General features: G+C 43.9%; 1 protein-coding gene across 5 annotated transcripts in view; it reads left to right on the top strand.

Moving 5' to 3' along the window:
* Positions 1-27,130, top strand: part of CAMTA1 (calmodulin binding transcription activator 1) — a 333,202-nt gene that overhangs the window by 74,828 nt on the left and 231,244 nt on the right. For all 5 annotated transcript variants that reach the window (XM_032201387.1, XM_032201386.1, XM_032201385.1 and 2 more), the window contains one exon: positions 14,493-14,560. In XM_032201387.1, the coding sequence (XP_032057278.1) occupies positions 14,493-14,560 (68 nt within the window). The remainder of the gene's footprint in view (positions 1-14,492; positions 14,561-27,130) is intronic.

Raw genomic sequence — 27,130 nt, 5'->3', positions numbered from 1 at the left:
TGGCCCAGGCTCCCCCAGGGGTTGCCAGGGGTTCGGATGTACCCCAGCCCTTCGTCAGCCCCAAGTTTGCTGGAGCGAGCAGTGCCCTGAAGGACATCTCACCGACACGCCACCATCTCACGAAACGTGCAGTGGTCAGATCCTGAGCAGTTTAATAACTGCTTCATGCTTATTCTGGCAGTCAGGTGGAGCCAGACCTGGTTGTTTAGACACTCTTCCAGGCTGCTGAAGAGGAATCTGGTTTGCAGTACTGAGGTGAATAGTGACAGCAAGTGGACAATCCCCGTGTTCCTTTAAATCACAGGGCTTAGTCCAAGGTCACTTAGACTAATAATAATAATAAAATAATCATGTAATGATCTGTGGGTGTTTTCCAGTAACTAGAGATTGAGCATTATTTAATATCACTCTGTTTTTCTGACTATCCCTTAATTTAAGACTTAAATTGAAGATAAAATCTATCTTAATCCTATTAGGCATTGACTGATTCAAGGTCTGATTTTGCTAATACTTGTGACTAACTGTGCTTCTGAGACAAGTGATTCAGGACAACCATTGCTAACTGTATTTGTGCAGAGTTGTATTCATGCTATCATGAAGACCCATTATATATTTAAGCTTGCTGTTATCTGTGTGCGTGTGCATCTGGCAGGTAAAATTGCTCAGCGAATCTCGTTCAACCCAATTACTTTTACCAACAACTTATTGAATGGTGTTTTTCCTCCTTTTCATGTTTTGTAGAGAAAATTCCTATTTTATTCCAGTTTCTTCATTCTAGGCCTGGCCTTGAACATTAAGCATTTAAGTTGTCCACTTGCTATTTACATGTTTAAGAGGGAGTGAGGGGGGCTAATCACTTTGTGGTCTGACCACGCTGCCCTACAAGAAAATGCCTGTCGACTTAGTTTAATTCAGAGCTGATCCCTCCAAATCTGCTCAGCTCAATCAGTGTTCTCCTCGTAGTGATAAACATCTCCAGCAATTTCTCAATTTAAAATTTTAATGAAAAGTACAGCAGACAAGGCTGTGTGTTGGAAAAGGATCTATGAAAACGGTCTAAACTGGACTGTGTAAACCCGGGATTGCTGGAAACTGTCCATGCTTTTCAAACAGCGTCCTGCAGAGTGTGTGGGGCAGCCCACCCTCACCCAGGCGGGACGGTGGGAGCGGCAAGGAGGACCCCGTGGAGCCGACCAGGTCCATCCCATTGGGGCTTGCTTGGGAAAGCTGGCGTTGGCTGGGACGTTGAGTTTGAAGATCCATTCCTGACTCATGGGGAATATTCCTCCTGCACTTCTGTTGTAGCAGCAGTGGAAAGACTGCAAGCCTTTAGCAGCACTGCTCTGGAAATATGCTGGCATGCCTGGAAGTGCTGCATGGGCATGCCGTGGGGCATCTTTAGCTGAACGCATCACGTTCTCCATTTCCATGCAGTCCCTCTGGCAGCATTTCCATGTAGGCGTAGAACCTGTTGTGGCTGGGCTGGGGAGGGGATGAGGGCCTGTTTGCATGTGCTCCTGTCTTTTCCCATGTGTTTTCCTTGGGGATATGTCTGCCGGTGTTTGAAGCTGTTTTTGTTGTGCTAAGGCTGCCAGTTGTTTCACTGTTATACGTCTGTGTAAGAGTTAAACTCAGCTGCTCAAATGTTAACTTGACGCACACTAATTCCAGCAGCATATTGAGTACTTGCTGCCATGACATTATTGTGAAACTTCTTCACAGTCAGATGACTTTATCAGCTAATCAGAGCTCAGGATTTCTAAATGTCATCTTATAATGTCTAATTAAGGTTGCAGTTTGAAGACATCATGTACTTTAATTGAAAACTGTAAGAGTAATCTATTCAATTTTTTTGTTAAATTAATAGTATGGACCTTTAACAGATGGTTAGTAAGACATTGTTATTAATGAAAACATCCTACTGTTTGAAATCCATCCTCTTGCCGTCTCATGTAACTGGAAGAAATAAGGCATACATCTCCCAAGCCAAATGCATTTTCCACTACATGGCTTTATTCTTATACTGTGCCAATTAGCAGTCCCAGTGCTGTGATTACACCTCTCCTGCAAGATTTAAACTTCGCAGTGGCTGGGGATGTATTTTCTGTTGGGCAAAGCTTAGCAAATGAATTGGCAGCAGCTAACGGACTGCAGGTCATCTCGCGTGTCCCTCGTAAAACAAGGGAAAACACTAAGAACCCTGGGCCAAAAGGACGTTTTTAATCCATTAGGGGAACCGGCCAGCTGGTCTGGCTTCAGTGATGCCGTGGTGTTTGCTGGCCTGCAGAGCAGCACCGCTGCCTCGCGAGAGCAGGCGCTGTCAGCCGGGGCTGCCTGGTCCCCGTGGAGCTGTGCTGGCCGGGCCGGGCCTTGCCACGAAGCCGCTGTTCCTCCCGCTGGCTTTCTCTCCTTCCCTCTATCGCTTCCCTGCATCCCCAGGGACGTGTGTCAGCAGCAGAGACTCGTGAAAGCCAGCACGTTTATCAATCTCTCCGATGTGGAGGCTCTAAAATGGCTTCTGAAAAATCAAGCTCCTTTAGGATCCGCTCAGAGCAGGGTTCGGCTTACTGCCCCGGGGATGAGGAGAAGGGAGCTCCAGGCACACCGGGGTAGGCCCAGCAGCACCGGGAGGCCACTCGGGTGAGCAGCCTGGAGGCCCAGCGGTGCCCCATCTTTGGAGGAGGCCCTGAGCCCTACGGGGACACAAGGGCAGAGGCCGGACACGCTGCTGGGCGCTGGTCAGTGCTCCCGGAGGAGGAATTTGCATCCACTCTGAGACAACGGTGTTTGTGAGCCAGGAGGAGGAAGGGACTTTGTTGCAAATCAAATCTTTCTCCTCTCAAGGGTTTTGAGGAAACGGAGGCTACAAGTTTTTCTTTACACAGGGGATGAAGACAAGTAGGGGGGGGGGTTGGCAAGCAGCAGCCCAGCCCGTGCTGCCTTCCCCTGCCAGGGATGGGAGGATGTCTCAGCGCAGCAGTGACTGTAAATGTTTCAATTAGTTAGCCTCAGATATCGATAATAAAATCTAGCTTCTATCTAATTAGATAGAACATTAGTTGGTGTACCCTTACTCAATTAGAAAAATACATTTTAAATGAAGTTTTAATTTATTTTTGTCTTTAATTTAGTCACAATGGAAAAGGCAATTTAGTAATGTGGAAGCTTGTTTTCAGGTACTCTGAGTTAGAAATCAAGCGAGGTAATGTTGCGCCACCACGTTTCTTTCCCCTTTGTTTTAAGGGGCAATTAAAGCAAGTCCTGCACAAATATGATTGCTGCTACCGAACTGAATGACACCCAAAATCTTTGACATTCTAGCTCTTGCAATCAAGTATCTTGTGAGCAGGATAGAAAGGAAGGGCAGAAGAGCAGGGCCACTGCACTTCTTCATTTGCTTATAAAACACAGGGTTTGAAAGAGTAATTGCTTGGCAGCTGCGCTGGGTAAGTAACACAGCATCAGCATTGGTGCATGGTTTGGGGGCTTGTTGCTGCTGGCTGGGGTCTCAAATCCATCTCCTTTAGCACCCCGTCCTCCCTTCTGTTCTCTGCCGTTGGCCAGAAGTTGCTTTGCAAAGCAAACATCCCTTACTCCTAAACATCACCACTTGTGATTTGGCTGGGCTTTTGAGGGAAGAAAAAAGCATCTTGGGTCTCACCTCAGAGGGCAGGAGGCCTGAGCCCCTAGGAGACCTCCACAGGGTAACCAGCACTGAAGGCTGTGGCTCACCGCGTGCGCTGCCCCTCTCCAAGGGGAAAGGCTCGCTGAGCTACAGCAGCTGCTAGCGGATTTTTGACAGGCTTAGTCCCCCAATTTCCAAATGTAGCTTCTGCGATTTCAGTCTGCTGCGGGATGAAGAGGAATGACCCAGTGCTCTTATGGTTTGTTGTGGTGGAGACACCAACATAACTGGGCATCTCCATGCAACTGAATGCACTCACTGATGTGATAAAATTGTTTGTTTCACTTCGTTTTTCAGTTTTGTAATGAAACACCTCTTTATCAGTGGTCTAGCTTAATAAATGGAGTATAAAGTTTTACTGGAATTTTTTTGGAAGATAATTCATGGCATGCTTTCTAAAACCAACACTATGCACCTCTAGTCTAACAACATAGTTTGCTATGTCTTGACAAAATGCAGTGGTATGGAAGCTTTATCTTTCAGCTTATATTGCTAATGCAGTAAAACTACATTGATACCTAGTTTTATTCCATTTTCAACTTTGGAGACCATGAATCAAAATTGCTGCTTTAGAAAATCATAACTGGGTAATACTTCCAGACACACACACACACACAGGAAAAGAAAGAGAGCACTAACTTCAAAAGGAAATAAAACATCCTGTTTTAAAAGTTTGTTGTTTTTGATAGATATTTGTCAAACTAATGCCAACTTGACTTGTATTTCTCTGCTCTTCAATCAGAAGCTTTGTTTGCTTTTCTCCTGCTTCTAATCTCTTACCAAGCAAAATTCTTTTCTAAACTTTATTGCTATTTTAGGCAAAACAACTGGACAAATCAAATTGTGTTGTGTTTTTTGTTCTATTGATGCTGAACAAGATAGTGGCAGCCTGCTCTGTGTGGCTTTCAGATCAGTTTGTATTTGTAATATTCAGAATATTAATGGCTTTGACAATGGGGACTGCTAGAAAATGAAAACTGCTTGATCCCAGCTGAGAAGATGCTACATAATCATCATGAATTTGTATTTTCATTTCAGAGTGGAAGGACAATAAAGAAGCTATGAGCTGGAATTTGTAGCAGTGAGGACATAGAGATTTCCTAAGAGAATAAATGTGCTTGCTTAAGAGATCTCAACTTTATTAGCTCTGTGGTATAAATTCAGAGATGTATACAAGCTCTCATGCTTTCTCTTAAAACATGCATATATTTCAGTTTTATTAATTTGGATGTGTATAATTCATGCAGAGTAATAACTTGAAATTCAGATACTGTTTTTAAACTCATTATTTATTATTTTGAGACAAAATAGGTGACCTAAGCGAACTGGCCAACTACTGGGGAATTGTATTTTGGTTCCAATCTCTTTTTCTCTTTTCAGAGGCCTGGTGGGAACTGATGATACACTTAAAGGTGCAAAGATTTAAACTGGGGGAGGTCAAGCCAGGGGGAAACAGCTTGCATTCAAATGGCATCAGATTCCCTGCAGGTAGAGCCTCTGGGGCAGAGTTGGTTGATGCTGCTTTTCAGAGCTGAGAAAGCTGCATCTGTGCTTCTGGTTGAATTTTGCAAGTCAGGGCTGCTAGAGCAGCTGCAGGAGGAGGGATGATGCGGATAAGCTGGAGAGCAGGACGTTGGGCACCTTAACCTGGGCCCTCTGTCAATGCACAGCTGCTGCATCTGTAACGGGCCAGAGGACTTGTTTGTCAAAGCAGGATTTGTTTGTACCACTGCCTCTACATGGACTGGAGCCAGCTTTTCAGATGAATGATGCTGAAACCTTTCCTCCCTTTCAGTTTTGGCTGGTGTCTGATGCCAGGCTTGGTATCAGCCACACACCAGGGAGCCACTTGCAGTCCCATGCTCCTGCGCAGCGCGGGGGCTCTGCCGCCCGCCCGCCTTCCTTGCGGTGCTCCGAGGAGACCCCCTGGCACAGGGCCTGCTGTCTGCAGGTTTCTGCTTGGTTTTGCTGGGCTAAACGCTGGCATGCTGGGCTGCAATGGTGAACTTCAGCGCTGGCTAAGCTCTGAAGTTCATAGCTCTCCTCTCTTCTGCTGCCTCTTGGGTCCATGGCAGAGCTTTCCGCGATGCTACCTGAACAACTTGGTCCCCAACGCAGTGTTTACTTCTGTCTTTTTCTCTCTCAAGCAAGTGGAGCCTGGACTCAGAGTGCATCAACTACGGTTAGCTCAAGCAAAGGGGTGCCTGCACGTGGTATTTTGGATTTGGCCAGAAGCAGAGCCCTACAGGATTATTGCCCGCTGGCTCTGTCAGGTGGTGCCTGCCTCTGCATTTGCAGCCTGGCTGTCTCTGGAGGTGGCAGGCTCAAGCTCGTGTCTTTGTTAGTGCATAAAGCCAGGTTGACACGAGCCTTAGTTCACCCGTCGCAGAAGCTCTGCTTGTTCATGCCAAAGGTGTTCCTTGGAGATGCCCGGACAGCGCTGTGCACAGCCCGCAGCTGTACTGCCCTGTGCTGCAGCTCTGCTGCACGGTGCTGAGCAGCCTGCAGGCTGGCTGGGATGCTCTAACAGCATCAGGGGGAGGCCAGACTGCAGCTCCTCCTGATGCTCACGCAGTCCCAGGGAATAGAGTTTTCTTGCATCTCCTTCAGATGTTCAGGTTTAGACTGCCTACTGTCAGGTGAGGGTATTTGTTGCAAATCTCAGTGTGTTTTATAGCTCTTTATTTTTTTCTTCTAAACAATGTCTTTGTTTTGCTGCAAATCCTTCAGCTCAGAGCAGAATAAAGTCTGCAGCTTCTCTGCAAGCATGATGAGTAATGGGCTTCTCTTGAAGCCGTTGGTATTTTGGATCCCTGCCCATCAGCCCATTCTCTGCTAAATGTCCTATTTAGTTCCCATTCGTAAAGACAAGCACAGATTTTGCAGAAGTTGCTAGGGCTTAGGTTTAATTATTAGATTTTAACATGCATGATTTTCAAGATACTGTGTGCAGTAAGACCAGCTAATCGAAACATGAGCTTGTCTTGGACCAAGATGGTTTGTATGATAAGGAGGGGGCAGGTTCCTGAGGAGTATGTTGTCATTCCCCATTTTTTCTTAAAAGGGAATTAAGGTTTTTGCATTGTCTTCTCTGGCGGTTGTTCCTGCTCAGGAAGCCTGTCTGGAGGACGAGCTGTGGTGCCCAGGCTGGGCTTAGCTGTGGCAGCTGCACCTTCTCAGTCCTTCAGAGCTGGGTCTTGGCATGGCAGTGGTGCATGGCTGCCATACGACACCCCAGAGGGAGGGCAGCTTTTGTCCTTCTCCTGTGAGGTATTTCTGGAGGCTAAGATAGTACTTTGTAGCCCAGGGCCACAAGCGCTTTTGCTTAATTTCTTAATAATCAATGGCAAGAGGCTAAACATGGGCAAAACGGCTCCATGGAACTAGTCGCTATTCTTGATATCTTGATAAGCCCTGGCCTTGGGGAAGTTAAGGAGAACAGGAGCTAAGCATCAGGGAGTATGGAAGATGTTTTTCCCTTTCTTTTTTAACTTTCACAGCCTTGTTAAGCATCGCTGTTGCCATTTCACAGTGCACTTCAGTGGTTCAGTCGTTTGTCTTTCAGTGTAGTTGCAGGTAGCAGGTATAAAATCAATGGCACTGACACCCAAATGAACACTGTGCATGGGTAAGGAGTTTATCCACCGGTTGGCAGGGTATACTGTCAAGCCTCTGCTATGCAATGTGAGTTGTAGGGGTTTTCCAGACTCAAGGCACATAGTCAATACGCAGCTGCAAAGCCTGATTTGACCAGTTTGCAGGTGCAAACAAAAAGCAACACTTTAGAGCAAAGAGACGGCCTTCAGGACACTGCAAAATTACAGCTCCCCTTGACAGGCAACGTTCATCGTTATCAAACACGTTTTCTTGTTGTGCAGAAAATCACCAAGCTGAATTTTTCTGTACGGAGACCTTGCACAGGACAAAACCCACTGTGGATGTTGTGAGGGCATGCACACTGTGGAGCTGCAAGGAGGCTGTCCTGATGCCTGCCGTGGATACAGGAATGCACCTCTGGTCCTCAACAACGCAGTTTCCAACACTTGTGCTTGAGAAACCTTCAGTGCAGCGCTGTGCAGCGTCAGGATTATTTTATATGAGCTCTCAGATACCTCATGAGCCCCACTGGTACTGAGTGTAGCACACTGTCACGAATGATCTTCAGAGGTTTTGTCCCAGCTGCTCCACACCTGATGCTGCCAGGCTGCGGCGCGGTGGCTCCCTCTCCTCGGAGGTGCCTCCTGTTTTCTCGGTAGCTGGGATGTGGGAGGTTAGATCAGGTCGTCTGGTCTACTGCAGCTCTGGACTGCTATTTGCTGTGTTAAAATATTTAAACAGCCAAGAAGCTGCAGTCACGTAGCTGTGGTTGGAAAGCACAGTTCTAGTTCTGCTGCCACCACTGCCTTTTAGTCTGGGCCTTGTGCACTGCACCTTGAAATTATAACGTGATCAGTTAATTACATTGTTCAGTTTACACTAGGCTTGCTGGTGTGACATCTGCACAAGACTGCTGTGGTGAAGCCGGAGAAAGAGCAATGGGAAATTCTTCAGTGTCAGTCACCTAGAGACATTATAGCCTAAGTGTATTCCGCCTCGTGCTGTTAGCTTGGCTGTACGACTTGCAGCTCTTTGATGCATTCAAGCTAAGAATTCTAACAAATGTAGAAATGCAAAATAAAAATAAATGTTCATTTATATAAAATGTTTTCAGTCTAAGCAACAAGGAATAAATTAAACCTCTGAATTATATGCCCAAATTTAGGATAAAACATAGCTCGTGTGATTTTAACATTAAATTATCTAATTGCTTTATGGGATGTTTTCATTAGCTGATCAGATTAAGCCTTTTCTTCCTCACCAGTGTATTATAAACTACGAACATACAGCTCAGTCCTGCAAGCTTGCATTTAAGTGAAAAAGCTGCCTTCTTAGTGTTCCCAGGAAATTAGCAGACATAGTTAGAAATAGAGCTAGATTTGCATGATTGGGACTGGAGGTTTCAATATTGCAGCGTTTCTCAGCACTGCAGCCAGGTAGGAGCCTGGCACCCTCAGGACCTCATGCCGAAGGGAGCGAGTGCCCTGGTGACTGCGCCTCCTAACGTCTATTGCCCAAAGTAAAGTAAGATATTTTTTAGACTCTAAAGCCTCATTATTCTGAGAAACATGAGTTTTTGTACTTACTAACCATTGAAACTCATCTGCAAGGCTTTTCGACTCCAAAAATAAGCAGCCCAGTATCTGTCATGCTTGCTCAGTTTGCTTGCAGTTCGTGCAAGCAGCTCTCCCAGGGAAGGAGCATGCAGGTGATAAGCACATCTTGATTTTGTCAGCAGCTCCCAGCAGACTGTGGCATAGCAAGGAATCTGACGATGGCTGTGGAAGTTTCCTTGGGGCATTTCGGTGGGGCTTTAGGAAGGGCCGTGTTTGTGCTGTGAGGAGGTTAAAGATGACGATGAGCTGTGCCGGGGCTGCAGTCACCCTGTGGTCTTCGAGGGACTCATCATCACCACCAGGCCAAGACAATGGCTGTGGACAGGATGATTGTGGGGAGAAAGTGAACAACTGGGCATTTATGCAGACTTGGGTGTCCTTTTTTTCTTCGCTGACTTGATAATTAAATGGTAAAGATGAGTTGGATTTTCAAAGCCTGGATCTTTCTCTCCTGACCTTGCTAGTGACATGCTGCCTTTTGTTTGTAATCTTGGGCAAGAAGCAACTGAGAAATGATTTGATAGGAGACAAAAGCAAACAATAGGCTCGTTTGAAAGATACAATGAATGGGATTTAATTGAATTTTTTGTGAAGACATTGATTTGACCCTGTAAGACATATAGAGTGAATCATTAGGGGAATTAACACACATTAAAATGCAGGGTTTTTTTTAATCAGAGGGCTTTCATTGTGCATATAGTTTTGTTTTTAATTATTTAATGACTTTGTGCCTTATAGTGATAAATCTATTTCTCTCCCCTTTTTTTAAAGGAAAAATGCTGTTAGTACCATAAAGGGGTATATGGACAGAGCTGATGAGTACTGAATCTTCATTAATGGCCCTGCTTGTGCTGCAAAGCTAAGCACAAACAGCCACATGCTTTCAAAAAGCATCTCTTTCAAGCTGCTGATAAAGTATCAGTGTTGGTTTGACCACTTTCTTCTGGGCCTTTCAGTTTTTTTTTTTTCCTAATCTGTGCATAGCAAAAATTCTGTAGAATATATGTATTGCAAAAACCTATATTGAATAGGGTATTTCAGAATAAGATTTCCAAAGTTGGGCTGGTCGTTGTGGGTTTTGACAAAGGATTTTCAGAGTAGCGACTGCTCTCAGCTGAAGCTCCTTCCTTCCATGGTGTTTGTGGCTTTAAGACTTCCAAAAAATCATGTCCTGGTATTTTGTCTCTGCAGGGCAATAAGTTAGCTCCGCTCACTTCATGCCTCTCACTGAAAACTATTCTTTTTGTCTGGCTTTTTTTCATGAGCATTCTCTCCAAGTATCACTGAGCATCACTGAGTCATCTGTTTCTTGCAGTTCTGCTACAGTTTGAGGTGGTAGACAAGATATTATTTTCCCAGATTCTTGTTACTTATGTAGTGACAGAAGTTGGCACATAGGTGTCAAACTGTAAATATGAATTTCTGCTTGTTTCTTCTCTACATAGCGTGGAGTAGTTTGACTGGAATAACTTTCAGCCATTTTAGCAGAAGCTCTCCTGAAATGCAATATTTGTTTTTTGTGTATCTTGTTTCGGTTCCCTTTGCAGCTGTGGAAATCTCAGCTGTATTGGAGTTGAAAGTGCAGTTCTCAGTACAGTAGCTGCCCCAAAGTCCCGGTGAAGGACGTGGCACCCTGACTGTTCCACGCAGGGGGATGGGGTTACAGATGGGCACACGCAGGTTAAGAAGCAGACATGGGATCCACTTGGGGCTAGGCTCCAGAGGGTTGTGTGTGACTTGGACAGAGCTGCAGAAGGGTGCATCTGAGCAGCAGTGCAGGAGTGCACCAGGGCAGTGCCTGATGGAAGGAGGACGGTAGCTCTGGTGATGTCTGGGTGAGTTCTTTGTGGGGTTTGGTGAAGGAGCGTCTGCGGAAGTGCTTGTGGCAGTATTTCCTGACGTTTAAACACATCTTGCTTTGCTTCCCCCATCTGTGTGTGACACTTTATAATTCTGAATACAGAGGGCGTGGAAGGCAACGTGGAGAATCTTCTTTTTGCTGTACGTGTTAATTTATACCACTGCTGTGAGCTAGATATTCCTTGTTATCCAAGGTATTTCCTCTGGAGAAGGGAAATCAGGCTGTAATGTATCATTAAGCAGAAAGCCTCTGGGAACTCCTATCCTAGTTGATGTGAATCCTTCTTTTATCCTGTTAGAAGAATTGAATTATACATCTTGAATTGTTTAAAGATCTAGCTCTGGGTCTGATTGGAGCTATTGTTTTTCATATTATCACAGTAGGGATGAAAGCTCCTAGAACATCTCAGTAAGCATCACTCCACATGTATGTGCATATGTGTTTCTGTGGGTCACTTGTGCTTAAAGCATCAATACTCAAAAAAAATTACTGCAAATGCAGTGTCTTCAGTCTATAAGGAAATGGCAGACTGGAAGAAGCAGATGCATTTTCTGCAGCATTGCTGAGGCAGACCTTCCATTGCAAAGCCAACTTTGTGTTTGCCATTTGTGTTGTTGGAATAGAACAAGTTGCAGTGAGAAAGACGGTTTTCAAGGAAGGAAATTTTCTTGATGATGCATTTAATGAAATAGCCTCCAAATGCTTCTTACCATGTTCTGCTCTGGGAACTCGGTGACCAAGTCCAGCACGCCCTGGGTATTTTAAGGAAGTGCTTTTTTTGCTAAAATGTATGACGACGCTTTTCTTCCATATTTATTGGCTACCTGAAGAAAGAAAAAAGCATGCTTATCAAAAGCATTAACTGCCCATATATCTCCTGCACATGTTACACTTACGTGACAATTTTTCTTTGTCTCTGACTGCTTATGTTAGTCTGAGTGGGATGATCATGCAGACTTTAAATCTACTTATTCTTTTGTCTGCTGAAATTTGCTGAGCAAGTCCAGTTCAGCAGAGTGGAGATGAGGGAAAACAAATGTTCTGTCTCTAAACAGTAGCATTTCATAGCTGCAGTTCATTTCTTCAGTGACAGTTTGGGGATGAAGACTTCAAATATATGGTACAAAGGCCAGCTGGAGAGAAAAAAGTAAACAAGTCTTAGGGTGAGACTTAGATTCTTTAGCCTGAAATATGTTTGGTTTTCTGTGCTAACAGTAAGTTTATTCAGCCACAGTCCAGGTTTGATTATCATGAGAGTTACAAATTATTTCATTCTCTTTATGGCAAATCAATTTTAGTAGGCATAGGCATGATCCTGTGCTAATTTGAAAACCGCTCAACCTGCCTATTTTTGCAGGATTTTGAGGGTGAATCAGCCTAATCCATCTCTGTGTTAAAGGGATTTGTTTCTCTAAATGCCTGCTTATACAGACCATCTGCCACAGGCTTCCCTGAGACTTCTGCATTAGAAAAGATATATAGATAGCTCCATCTTAGTCATCAGGTGTTGGTAGCTCCATAGCATCTTTAAAGCTCGTCTCTGCTTTAAGATATGAGATGACGCAGATTGTAATGTAGCTCATCAAGGACATAATGTGGGATTGGTTACCAATAAAATTGTGCACACCACAGCAAATTCTGTGCAACTGTTGTACTAGCCTAAATAAAAAAGGCAGATCTCGCTTTGTATTTTTGAAGAATGTTGGTTGCAGGTTTGTGTGCGCTATTTACATGTAAAATCAATGGTTGACTCCTACAGCTCGCACCCTGTGTGTCAAAGCCTTGAGGCAATGCTTGATCAGCAGTTCTCACAGGAAGCAGTGGGCTAGGTCTCTTCAGAGCCCACGGACTTTGGGAGCTAGACCCTTTCAGCCATGCATGATCCGAGCTTTAGGACTTGCATTCAATTCACTTATAGCTCCTGCAGAAATGCAGTGTTTGGCACGCACTCGGGGGACATCGTGAGTGCGGGTGTTGTGCCAGCCACTGGCACCTTGCTGTAGGGGGGAGGGTTGTGCTGGGTTATTTTGATATTGAATTTTAAATGGCAATTAGTCGGAAATTAATAAGGGGTGTTTTCAGAGCTATGCTACTGTTCTTCCTCCTCATTCACACAGAAGTGGTGCTGCTCTGATAATCTGCTTCTACAGTAATTGTTTAAAAATGTAGACCAGTACTGGTTTGTAAAATGAGGAGTGCAGTGGATTCTGGGAGAATTTATTTGCAGTGTAAACATGTTGGTTAGGAGTCATTAATATGACATTCACACAACTCTAATAAAGTACATAACACGGAGATCTGGCACCACTGAAATGCCCGGAGGACATTAAGTATGAGTCTTAAAACCAAGAGTATTGGAAACAAGATATTTTTACGTCTCGTTTGGGAGTAATATAATTGCATTTTGTGGCTCTAGCAGATGCTTGGGCCAGCTGGTTGGAGAGCATTGTGGATTTTTTTAGCTTTGGTACTATACGGATAAAACCCTTATATAGAAGTCTCATTTAAAACAAAACAAAACAAACAAACAAACAAACAAACAACAACCAAAACCTCATGGTCGAAAACCCATTTCTTGCATGTATGCTACCTTCCTGATTGCACAGCCTGGAGACGCTTCTATTCCAGGAGCTCTGGTGGCTACATGACAAATGCTTTCTGAGTCTGATCGGGAAGCCAGCTCTGCCGACTTTCTGTGTAGCTGTTGCTATTCCAGGTCCCTGAGAGGGGAACTCTGTGCTTGGCTGGGAGTCAGGTTTTGGATGGGAGCAATGGAAGTGCTACACGGTGCTGAGCACACCTCCCTGCGGCCCACTGCACGCTGCCAGCGGCCCAGGGCCCTGAGGCGACCATTGCCCTGGGACTGGTGCAGCTTGAGGCCCAGAGGCCGGGCCTTGCTGAAGGCTCCATCATGTGCTCCCACCGGCCTGGCTGGAGCCCTGGCAGCTCCGCCACGGGTGGGACACAGCCCCCAGAGCGCCCCGAGCTCCCTGAGGTGAACGGGTGCGTCAGGCAGTCACAGGCCGTGCCGTTCCTGCGAGCAGCCGCAGTGACTTTAGGTTGGTGACACCTGCTGTTTTTTTATGGCGGTGATTAATAATTCAGTAATCCAGCTGCAGTGCTGTTCTATTTATAAGTATTTGGCTTAGCTCCAAGTGTCCCTGTTTTTGCTGTCTTCCCTTTGCCTCCTGATGCCAGGCGGGAGCACTGAGGGCCGGTTCTGGTGGTACCTGAGTCCTGCCTGTGTTAGAAAACGTTGATGACTTTTCTCGTTTGTACCTCTTGTTAGTATTTAGGGTCGGGTTTGGTGGTGTAGATATGCAAATTGACAAGGTACACCACTGTAGCCTCAGCCTCTGGTCTGGGTCTGCATTTTTTGGGTGATGCAACTGATCCAAAGTGGGAAATAGGCAATAGTTGTGCGTTTACTCATAAAATTGTTCTGCAACGTTCATTATTTCATGATTCTGGTTCACAGAAGGACGTACCTTGTCCTTGCTGTAAGTTGCAGAAACTTTTAATGCAAAAGTATAGGGAAACTTACAAATAAGTCTTCAAAAACTAACTTAAGTTACATACCTACCTGTAACTGGGCTTGTGGAGATGGAGGTTCCTTGCTGGAGGTGAAGACATTTAGAAGGATTCTGTGTTTTATAAATGAATAAATAAATAAATAAATAGTGTTTCCAAAACAGCCATGCAAATAACTTCTTTTTCTACGTTTCTTTTTCAGGAAATTGCAGCTTATTTAATAACATTTGAAAAGCATGAAGAATGGCTAACAACTTCCCCTAAAACAAGGTAACATTGCTAATAATTCAGCCTGTGAAAATGTACATTGACTTATTTCCACTGATTACTTGACTTGCTAATCAATTCATTGGCCACAAAGTAAAAACTCCCAGTCATGCTTGATGGCTTGTGACACCAAAGTCTCATTAATTGACTTAATGAGCATTTTATTGAATGAAATCAGATTGATTAAAAATAGAACAGCTGCAATCTTGACAGGTTAAAGTTTTAACCTGATTGTTCAACATTTAATTGTATCCCCTCAGATGAACAGATTTAAAAGACTCTGAGTGAGGTTGTAGGCTATTTATCTTGACAATACTCCCTGCAGCCTCGAACTTTAAATAAATAAAAAAGCACAAAGCCTTCCCTTGTGCTTTGCCTGTTTAAAATGCATTCTCTGGGATTGTTTGCATTTTTGGTGTTTTTCTTGTTAGGGTTAAGTGTTTGATGGTGAGGAGATCCCAAAAAGCCAAATTAACAGACATGTTTGCACTTTATTATTCAGTAAATGTCATGTAGTCTTCTCACTGCCATAAATGTTTAACTTCTCCAGCCCCGTGGGGACTGATACATTAAGTTTAGACTACAGATGTTTTCCTGGCATTTCTGCTGTGTTAAGACTCACAAAGTTTCAGTGCATGTCAGTAACAGAAAAAATGATGCTTGCTTTCCAGTGTTGCCTTTTTTTTCTCCTTTCTTTTCTCCTTATTCCAAATCCACCTCTTTCTTGTTGAAAATGGCAGGTTGATTGGCAGGAGCAGTTTAGCTTGGGTGGCCCCTGCATGTGGAATGTCTGTGTGGTGCAGTTGAAGGAGATGCATGATGCATTTCCATGCCTGACTCTGGGGAGCTTTGCACAAATTAAGCTTTGCAGTTCAGCCTTGCCTGGGTCTAGAATAGCAGACTACTGCTCGTGCTCCCTTATCCCCAAATTAGATAGGATTCATTATTATTATTATTATTTTTTTTCTGGTCTTGTTAAGTAATGCTTTTGCTTATCATTGTCAAAATGTGTCTGTAACACCTGGAAGGAAAGAAATTTGAAACATTTTGTCTTCTGAAGTGGTTCTCCAAGACCCAAAGCTGCTGTAGTGGTGGACCTGTAAATGGATCTGTCCTGCTGATGACAGCAGTGAGTCTCATTTTCTTTTTGTCTTTAGAGCGTGTAAATGCTCAGTTTCACTCCACTTCTTGGCTGCAGTATAACAGGTAATATGATAATATTAGAAAAGGTTATTTTCTGGCCTGGTTGGTAATCCAAGTTTCAGAATTAACACAAAATAATTCTTGCTGAACCTTTGCCAGACAAGCCTATTAAGTGGTCAGAAAGCATATTAAATAGTTGGGATACACATGGCATCATTAAAGATAAGAGATTATAAATGTGTTTGTAGTAGTGTTTTATGACTTTAAGAGTTTGGTTTGCTAAAGGCAATGCATGAGAATAGTTCTCTTATTAATATTACAATACCTTCCTCCTGCATGTTTACACTTGAAAGAAATAACGTCCCAGGAGAAGGAAAGTTGTGATGGCTGCTCAAGGACCTTCTGAAACTGTTGAGTTAGTTTTGATTTTTTTAAAAATTTCTTTTATTATTATAATTAATTGGAGTACTTAAATGCTGAGTTCATACAATCAGGGCTCTTGGTATTAAAGAATTAATGACATCGATCCTGCGCTGAACTGGAACATTCTCTGTTCTTTGTTTGCTGCTGTGGGTGCTGCTAATTTCATTTCAGAAAATTAATAAAAATGAATTGCACCGCTGACACTTATAGAGTTTCTTAATACAATGATATATAGTATGATTTGAGGAATAAGTATTAGATGAATTGCTGTAGCTGACTCTAAGAGAACTGTTGGACTTTATACTTCAGGACCAGGTTGCTGCCTGCACTGCTGTGTGCACAGGAGAGCACTGGGCAGGCACGTGCTTTGGGGATATGCTATAGGACTTTCTTGGCCAGGAGCTGTTATGTTAGGTGGAAAAAGAGATGAAAGTTGCCAAGTTACTGTTCTGTGCACAAAAAAAAATGTACTTGTCTGTTGGATGTCTGCCCGTTTAAAAAATATCTTTCAACCTTTGTTTTAAGAGTATAACCTGATATTATTTAGGATTCTTGTAAATGTGGATAATTGCAATCTCATGCTTGGTTGTGTATCCTAGAATTTGGATATTGCAGAATAAGATAGTGGATGTTGAATAGGATAGGGTTTCATTGTGATCCAGTAAAGGAGCCCTCACTGGGCTGATGCAGTGTGGTGGGACCTGCCAGGCAGCAAGTTCTGAAATTTCTGATTACTGAATTAATACATAGGGTGGTAAAAGAGGGAAGAGTTCGTTTCAAGCCACACCTACATGCCTGCAGTTGCTGAATGTCTTGATCTTTCTCACAAGGAAACTTCAGTGTTTCAAACACAGTACCAGTCAGATACTGTTTTGGTCATGGATGGAGGAGGGCTCCTCTTATAATGCCATTGTGTTGACATTAGGGGAGCTACAAGAAACCGGTCTTTAATACTGCTTTTTTATGAAACTTCTTGTTGAATGACTCTAGTTGATAAAATATGCTAATAAGTATACTGAAATATTATTAAAACTGTCTTTCGAGCTCTCCATTTTATCAACATAAATTAACAGTATCTCTCACAATACATTGACCTTGATGTTTCCTTGTAATGGTGTTTGGTTGCTTGATAATTTGCCAGATGATCTGCAGTGGGTATTCCAGTCATCAGTGTGAATTGGTGGAGCTTTTTTGCTAATGCAGCAATACTGAAATTTCTGCCATTTCCAAGTTTAAATGCAAATTGTTTAAATAAATAAATAAGTAGATTGATATTTATATATCAAGTAGAATTTAATCGTTATTTTCATTGGAATTTCAATGACAAAGCTGACTTAATCTAGGAAGTTCTGCTACATGAAGGTACCTTGCTTATTTGCTTCCAAGTATCTTCTATAGTTTAGAAGTTTGTTTTACGTTTTAGAGTATTTTAAAAATATTTGTACTATCTAATATATTTTCACCTGTATTTCACAAGTAAGGCTCAGACAACTGAAGATTTAGCAATGGCCATAAGCTGCAAGGTTAGTCTTTCAACTGGGAATGGTGCTTGGGTGTTTCAACCTTCTACACGACACTCAGGAATAGTGAGCTTCTAGTGCTCTGAAAAGTAAGTTTCATGTAGTATTGAGTATTTGGTTATCAGATATTAAGAGTAAAGTCGTATTTTTTCCTCCAGCCGATGGTTGTTATTGTCCTGATTCCTGTGCTTGCCTCTTCCAGCACTGCATTTAGACTTTGTACTGCGTGACCCATCTCTGGATCAGCCGTGTTGAACCCCGTAGCAGGAGCTGAGGCGTGTTGTTTGTGGTTTGGCCATGCCCTGGGATGTGTGGTGTGTCCAGACTCCGTTAGGTATCTCCAGATCCCTTCTGGAGCCGTTGCTATCAAGCGGATGGTGCTCGGGTGGGCATGGTTGCGTGGGTAACAGTGGGTCCAGTGATACCATTAAAATACAACATTTTAGTGCTCATCTGGTGGGGTCCAGCACATACTGCTGAAATGTGACTGTAAGAGAGAAAGCTGGAGATAAAATATGTGCTTAAAACAAGGCCAAAACAGATTTTTGGAAAACTGAAACGTTCAGTCACTTGCTGGGGTGCGTTCCCGTGCGTCCTGCCGCCTGGTTGGGGGTGGGAGCGGGCTTGGATGTCGGCAGGCGGAGGGTAAGCGAAAAACTTCTGCTGTGCTGCTCGCAAAGCCTGGAAGATAAATGTTTCTCGGGAAGTGTTTCAAGAAGCTGACACTGCGATAAGCTATCATTTGTACTAATATGTGAAGTGGCTGGGGAAATTCCCAGATGCGGATTTTCAGCCCTGAAAGAAACCAAATGCCATTTTTAGGCAGTGAGACTTGGCAATGATTAATATTTCCAGAACTAAAAAAAGTTCAGTTGCAGTATACTCATACAAATCAATAGCAATTTGCATATACTGTCAGTATCTATTTGTGGTAATTTAGTCGTACTTCTGCTACCTACTGGGTTATTTTTAGCATTTTAATTTCTCTCCCCTGGCTTAAGGAAAACAAGCCTTGCTTTTCATTTAATAGACAAGGACAGTAGGCTGTACAGCGTTTCCTACTGATAAATTCTGACCTAATAAATCACAAAGTTGTCAGGACCCAGTTCATCACAACAGCAACAAAAAAGGCTTAGCTCCGTTTGTAGCATCTGGCTAGGAACGGGAAGGGTTCGTCTCACCCATTAGTGCTCTTTGTTCGCTGAGAGGGGTGAGGGCTGTGCTGTCATCTGCCAACACCTCAAGGTCACGGAGCTGGCTGAGCAAAACTCCATGGCACGTTTGGGTTCAGAGGTGAGCTTGAGCCCTGTGTTACCGCTTGGAATCCTTCTCAGGGGATGACTCCCTGGATGAGATCATGCCAGTGCTGAAGGAGGATGAAACATGTGGGACTGGAGTAGGAGCAGTGCCTTTGTTTCTGGGGGAAACACAAACAAGATGAAAACCAGACAAGATGTGTGCTATGGTTTGATCTCAAGGGAAAATGCATGGGAAAACCTTGCTGTGCTGCGCAAGGTGGTTGTGTGCTGGGCAAAGGACGAGCTCAGGGAAGAAAGGTCTGGTATTTCTGATTTTATGGGAAATTGCAGATAACTTCCATGCTCTCTGGTAAGCCAGGATTGCAGTGAAGCTGCACCCAGCTCAAGTCCCAGTGACATTCCAAGCAGAGCAAGACACAGAAAAATCTGGAACCCAACTTTCTTTCGTCAATCCTGTAGTGTCTTGCTCGAGGACTGCTCTGCCACTTAGTCACCTCAGCTTTAGCTGACGCTGGTCACTGAAACAGGAGATGCAGATTACATTAGACTGGTTAGAAATCACTTTTGCTGATTGAAATGCACTCAAAACAATAATCGTTTCCCTCTATTATTTTTAGTGATTTTTGCTGGCCACAGAGTTTTGAAATTTCCTTTGAAATCCAATTTGCTATGTTAAATATGGGCTTGTACCTAGGCTGAAGTGGAGGGGACCCATCCACAATGAGATTTAGAGGGAGCATGGCAGGATAATGTAATAAAATACCTGCTCCAGCAAGATGCCTGGAGGGGTGTACAAGTGAAAAGCAATGCAGCCATTGCCCTGGAGAGCCGCCCGGCGTGCAGAGCAAAGCCTTGCTGCTGTGTGGGGTCCTTGTGGTGCTCGAGCAGGGGTGGACGCAAACCAGCTGGGGGTCTGCAGCAGGGGAGTTGCTGGGGACAGGGCCAGCGCTGCTCCCCTCGAGGGGCGGCACGCGGGGTGTCCGCAGGTGCTGCCGGGCGTCCCCCTGCCCCATGTCCCTTGCTCGTCCTTGATCCAGGTCGGGGAGCTGCTTCTGGGAGCTCCTCAGCTACGGCTTTGGTACTGTGCTTAAAAACAACAGCAACAAAAAGTTTACGACGTGTTTCCAAGTCTCAGAGGAGTTGTGGAGCTGGGGCAACTTGGTGAGCAATGTGGTTTGGGAACCCGTTAGCTCTCACTGCCAGACCCTACCCATGTTTCGGTTTCTGGTTGTGTTTTCCTGGCCATTTCCCTGTGTATTGCCAGAGGCTGTGTTCCTCTGCTGCAGATCCAGTGCTGTGCTTTGTGTTTGTGTGCACATGCGTATTATGGGGAGCAGGAGGTTGTTCAGGGCTTCAAAACGGTTTGGTGAGAGTCCTGCTGGACTATACGATGTTTTATATGTATATCTATGTACACAGGTATATATGTACGCACATATATCATAATTACATTATATCTGCAATAGCCATTTTTATCAGAAATTGCCAGGGGCTTCTAAAGATAAGTTAGAATTTTGCAGTATATTAATTTTGTATTAAATAATTAATAATAAAGTTAATTGAATTATTCAATTTTCAGGTAAAAAAATAGGGTAATAAATATTCATAACTTATTTTATTAAGGGAATTTCCATTTCCTATGTCATTAAAGTGAGATTAACTAAGGTTGGTTTTAAATGAAGATTGAAAACAATTGTGCTTTAGAATTAATTTACTCTTAGGTCATTACCTTGCAAGCCAGCTCTCCAGTGTGCTTTGTGCTGAAGCCATTGTGTTGTATTGGGTATTTGTTGTCGTTTTCTCAGTGAAATTACTCAGTTATTTATAACGGGGGGGAGCATGTGTTGTATATATTTTTTGATGTATGTTTATTATAAAAATCTAAAAACTCAATAAATACTTAAAATATATAGGGGTCCACAACCCCTTACACAAAATAGCTGCCACTGCTCCTCCCAGGTAGTACCAGCATAGTTCTCAACTTGGTTGCTTTCACTGGCTGCAACTGCAGCATTTTGAAGGAGGCACGAGGCCCGGGGCTGCACAGATGCGTAAGGAAATTACCCTCTTAAACTCAACCTAGTTGGCTGCTAGTTCACATCAAAAGTGTAGCTGTAATTCTCCCTGGTATTTCAACTTGGTAATAAGAGACAGTAGCATTCATAGCGATTTAGTACCTATTTTTGATAGCTCTTGATTGAGCTGTTGAAGAAAAGCCCTGGAATTTCCTGACATTGAAACTTGGTGCAGTTAGTAAAAAGCTCCAAAAGTAGTTTTCAAGATTTTCATTTCTGCTCATACCTGAAGAAGTGCCATACTGGCGTTTTTTTTTGCTGCAGAACTGGGTTTCTGCAACATTATACTTGAGAAACCTTGAGAACCTGCTGCTGCCAGGTTGTTTTGGGGCTTCTGAAACAAAAGGTGGCTCATGAGGCTGAAGGCTGCGCAGCAAGGTGAAGCACGTGTTAGCTGGAGGCCGTGAAAAGACAACAGCACAGAATTTGTGATCCATTCCAGAGGATCTGTTGATCTCCAGTCCTGGTGAGCACAAATAAAAATACTCAAGAACTCGTGTTAGATGTCTAAGGCATGCTTTTAGGGTCCTCAGTTTCTCATGCAGCTCATACACAGAACTAGCAACCATACCCCTGCATGATGCTGAAATTCTGGGCTTTCAGCTTACGGTGTTGGAAATTCTGTTTACATGTTTGGGGTCTCATATGACCTATTTTTCCTCCATCAAAGGAAATGTGTGAGCTGTCAGCTTTTTCTAGCTTGGGATGCTACTTGACATAATCCCTGCTAAATATGGCACATCGCTTTTTACACTTTAAGGATTTCATGACTCTCAACTCATAATGCTCTCAGTATTTCCTACTCTTTTTTTCTTTTCTTTTTTTCTTTTTTCCTCCCTGAAGAGGATAAACTGTGCGGGGATGGTTTCACTAGGCATTGATTCATATAGGTTTTTAGCCCCTGTGGTCCCAGGGAGTTGAGAAGCCAATAATAAATTCTTTCAACAGCCCATTCCTTTTGTTTTAAAATGACCTAATAGCAGAATTGTTGGTACCGTCAGGATGCCTGGCCCAGATCTGTTCATTGTCTTCAAGTATTTCATTCAAATGCTTCACATGAATTATTCAGCCAGGACAGCAGGTTAAAGCTGGTGCTACTGGAGAGCTTGTTGCGCTTAATATTTAACCAGCAACGCAGGAGAGTGGCATCACTGTGAAGGACAACACTGGCAGACTTAGAATTAAGGTGAGATATTCACGTACATTTAAGGACAGGATTCAATTGTCGTGGATGCTGCAGGTGGCCTCCTTCCACCTCTTACCTGTCTGCAGTGGTCAGGCTCCTACCACGCCTCATTTCAAAGCTGCTTGCTCTGCCTTGGTGCTCTGGGTCTGCCCATCCCTTCGTGGGGGCATCTCCCCTCCTCACTGCCCCTCTTCACGTGGGGATCAGGAGGGAGTTCTGCGGCATTGCCCCTCCTGCTGTGGAGACAGATAACCCTAAAAAATGTAGAATCATCAGAAAAAGCAATTATCTGATAATACAGTGATTAAATTATTCAGCAAACTACTGTCTTCCTGTAGCCAGGCTTGGTAAGCTTTTCCCATCCATAGATAAGGTCCACAAAAACATGTAGCGTTACTTTTGGGACAAAAGTGGCATTTGGAATTTGTCCAGGCCCTGATTATTTCTAGATCAAATATGATGGGGAGCAGGAGGTTGTTCAGGGTTTCAAAGGCTGCTCGGCACGAGTGAGTCCTCCTGTTGGATTGTGTGATCTGGGTTTAATGGACTATGAGCTGAATGAGATTGTAGCTGCTTTGGTTCTGCTCAGAGTGAAAAAAAAGATTAAAAATGCAGTAAAAGATGCATCGTTTTGTGCTGCTCGTGGCCAGAACCAGACTATCTGATACTTTTATGTGCTTTGTGCTTCAAGGTTGAAGGGTATCAAGAAGTAGGGAGGGTTTAATTGCCGTTATGGTAGGTACTACTTTGGAGATACCCTTGTCTATGTAATGTGTAAAGGCTGCAGAAGGGCCTGATATTTGTACTGTTTTTAAAAAGTAACAAAATCTATGTCACATTTTAAATGGTTTACAACTTAATTTATATTCTGGTATGGTAATGAAGAAGCATCCTTTGTCCAGGAGGTGAGATATGCAAAAATAACCTTTAAGTTGCTTGTAATTAACCTTTAATGATATTCTCTCACTTTTCCAATACATTCTCTGCATCAAAAACAACATACAAAAAGTGTCTGAGACTGCTTGTTGCATCTTAATGGCCTGCGAATACGAGCTGATTAAAAATAAACTATTTATTGGGTTATTTATTGACAAAGAATTTTTCCTCCAGGAAACCTGGCACTGAAATTTAAATGTTGGACTGAAGCCAAGCGCCTTGGCTATCCATAGCCTCCCGTGTTTAGTCAGAGATCAGGACGGACACACAAGGTGCAACGGAAAGGCATGCATTATGTCGAGAATGTGGATACTTCCCTTTCAGACAGGGGCAGCGTTAATAGTATAATATTAATCATAAATACAGCATGATTTAAATTGCACTCTGGCATATTAGTAAGTGCACGCTAAAAAATCGTGAATTGGGAGCAGGATTTTTCAGCACTGTATGTGAAGAACAGCCAGAGAACTTGATTGAGGGGAGCTGTGCATAATGGAGGACCTGCTATTCACACTTGAAGAATACAAATTGATTTGTGTAACAAACTGTGTTTGTCAGAAGATGAGGAGCTGACTACAGAGGCTGATTTTCGTACTGAATGAGAGTGCTTGTAGGTAATGAGTAGGCTTTTATCTTCATGTGGAACAAAGAATAATTTGCTAACCTGGTAGCTGGTGTGTTTGACAGATACACATGCTGTTCATATGCACGCTGCTATGCTCGTGATGTCCTTAGCGAATTCTTCTAAAGAGGTTGTGGTCTTGGTGGATATTTACAGAATTGCGTATTTATTCCTTTTTTTTTTCTCCCAGAAGGTCCTGTCCCTTGAGGTACGAGTTCTTAGTTCCGATCCTACTGCACCTGAACAGCAAGAGGCTTTCTTTTTTTCTGGTTATGAGGCACTAGCTTTAGCTTCTGGTTGTTTCCTTTTCTTCCTCTTCTCTTTGAGGTTTTTGAACAACGTATTTTTATAGCTGATACGATCTGGTGCAGTTGTGGGATGTTTTTCGCCACTGTTGGCAGAGATGCAACAGGAAAGGTGAAATCTTTTGCCCAGTAGGCGTTTGAGTCACTGTTCTTGGCACTGAAGCCAAAGGGGATGCCAGGAGCACTAAGATGATCCGTGATGAGGCTGAGACCTACGAACATCATTAAAATTGAGACTACATTTAGGTATATTATTGCTGCATATGGAGAAATGGATACACAGCATCAACCTTCATTGTTCATTGTGGGAGACTGTGACAACACTCACTCATCGCAGGTGATGGGCATCTTCTACCCTCTGTCCATCTCTTTTTGCTGTTTGCAGCTCTCATTTCATTAAGATGTCTCCTTTTCCCTTTCTCTTTGCTTGTGGGATTTCTCCAGGACTTCAGGTACATCCTGTTCCTCCTGCTGGGGAGATGAATGTTTTATGAAGAGCTTAGTAGTTAGTGACAAGGTCTCTGCCACTCCTGGTCCATCCATGCAGATGAAAACCCAGTGTGTGTTTCTTCTGGGGGTTCCTGCTTTGTTCTGTACAAAAGTACAAGGATCCTGCAAACCTGCCACCAAAGAGTGCTCGGCGGGAGCTCGGAGCTCTGAGGGAAAGAACCTCCACCATGGGCTAAAGATCCAAAGGAGTGGTTTACAAATGTTTAATGGGAATGTGGAGAGCTAAAACAAGTAGGGGTCACCTACTGTGCTTACCTATGGAGTCGATGCTTTTGCATCACTTCATTTAAGCATATTAACACGTTGCATCTGTTTTGCATTTAAATGGAAAGATTTTCCAGTCTGTAATGTCATGAGTGGGATTAGATGTATGAAAAGACAATAGTGGAAGAGGACATGGAGGGCTTCTGCTCCTTGCCTGAGGCATGTGGTGGGCTGACTGCACTGTGATGGTTCTTGCTGTTTTTGAAATGCCCCTGGTGCCCCACGTCTCTGGTACCAAACCCTGAAGTTTAGCAGCAATGAGGTAAGGACAGCAACGAATCTGAATGGGGCATTTTGGCCACTCTTACCTCCGTGGCATCTGGGGAAGGCTCCCAGGGACTGCAAGAGAGCAAGGTCAAACGAGGAGGAAAGCAAGGTCAAATGCAGCCTGATCTGATAGCAAATCGTGGAGATAGAGGTTGATCGGAAAAAATAAGCATAGTCTGAATGTTTTATTCCACCTGTATTTGCCCATTCTTGCCACTTTTGTGCCGTTGGTTTAATTTTACAGAGCAGAGACTGACCTTCCCTCTGTGGCAGTAGCCTGATGTTCCTGTGATGCCGTATCAGCTGGTATCATTGACACTTACACTACACAAACAAAATGCATTTTTTCTTTGTGGCTAGATGTTGAAATCCATTCATTTTACACTCCTGAGATGGCGTAGGAAATAGCCGTGAGCACGTAGCAGCTCCAGGTTTCACTGGTTTTGGACAGGGTGGCAGCTGAGCCTTGCTGCCTCAGCTCTGTCGTGGAGGGATGCTGGCTGGCAGGAGGGCTGTGGGGGTCCAGGTAAACCCAGTCCATACGTGGTGTGCCCCCACGGACCCCGTACCACGTGCCATTGCTGACAGGAGTGCGGTGACTGCTGAAGGGCCCGGTGCTTGCAGGGCTGGCCCCATCCCATGCCACGTCCTGCACTTGCCCCGTCTCCCAGGGTGAATTCTCCACGTGAATTTGTTTTAAAGCTCATAGGCAACATTCCTTATTTCAGACATGTTGTTTCCAAATTGCCAACTGCCTATTTGTTCCAGACAATTGTGGATACAATCAGCAAAGTAAGCTGCGCTGTAGGGTTTAATTATTTGACTAATGGACAATGACTGATGAGCTGGTGTCCCGGCTGTGCTGCACCTCTGTGCTGCAGGAGGGAGCTTGTGCGGCGGTGCTGCTCGCTGCTCTGCGCTCCTGGGTCACGCTCAGAGCTCTCGGCTCCTTCTCTGATTCATCTTGCCGGCCACTTGCTTGCTTTCTGCAGTCTGGTATAATTTCTCTCGAGGCTGACGATTTTAATTCAGATTGGTCTCCTGTAATTCACACTCCTGTTTACAAAGTCATCAATTTGAAAGCCCCACAATCCTTACCGGGGTTCTGCAACATCAACATTATAACAAAACTAATTATTACTGTCCTTTTCATAATGTCACCGTCAGGTACTTAGGGACATATTTTTCCATTTCCTCTGCTGTTGCTTTTCTGTGCTTCATCCACGGACTATTATGTCTGTGGTATTCTGTTCCCTGTGGCTGTATGTATTTTCCTGTAGGTATAGATTGGTTTTGTGGTATCTGTACGTCCCCCTGCTTGTATTTACCTCCTGTGGGAAACTCCTTGTGCATGATACAACAGCAGGCAGTGCAGCTCCCGCTGCCTGGATCTGGCTATCTGCAAGGAGGCTGATATGAAAGGGTGCTGCTAATAATCCTATCAAGCTCAGGATACGCTTAATAATATTGGTAGTTGCTCCAACCCCACCTGAATTCACAAATTTTGTAGATATAGAAAACACCTCTTAATATTTTACGTTTGTTTACTCAACCATACAAAGTGCTGGTATTTCCACTTCCACGCAGATCCAAGAATGAACAGGAGTGCCTGTGATGAATTGTCAGGTCTCCAGCGCCGAGTTTAGGTAGAAACCAAGAGCCCAGAGGCTGTGCTGTCTGACGGTGGGCTCCATGGCTTCTGCAGTGAGTTGCTCCGTCGTTCTCAGCAGGCTGTGCCTGCACCCCTAAAGATGTTCTGTGTGCATGGCTTCGTCGGCATGGGCTCGCCTGGCACAGCTGCTTCAGGGCTGGAGGCTGCATCGTGGACTCAGGGTTTTATTAATTTTATTCAAGGTCTAAAGCTATTTCAATACGTTCACAACCAGGTGCGTTTGCTCTTTTTTTGTTTAGCGTATGTGAAAAGACAGCAGTCCCTGACATGGCTACAGGATTTTTTGTTTGTTTGTTTGCTCTTAAATATAATTTGCTTGTTCCTTACATCTTGCTTTTGTCCCCTACTCGCCCGTGTTGTTTCCTTTTCTGGTGGCTGGATTTGAGCACCT

This window comes from Aythya fuligula, chromosome 21, assembly GCF_009819795.1.
Source record: "Aythya fuligula isolate bAytFul2 chromosome 21, bAytFul2.pri, whole genome shotgun sequence".
Taxonomy (NCBI): Eukaryota; Metazoa; Chordata; class Aves; order Anseriformes; family Anatidae; genus Aythya; species Aythya fuligula.
The sequence above is the reverse complement of the archived record's forward strand: the minus strand, read 5'-3'. Positions and strand labels throughout refer to the sequence as shown.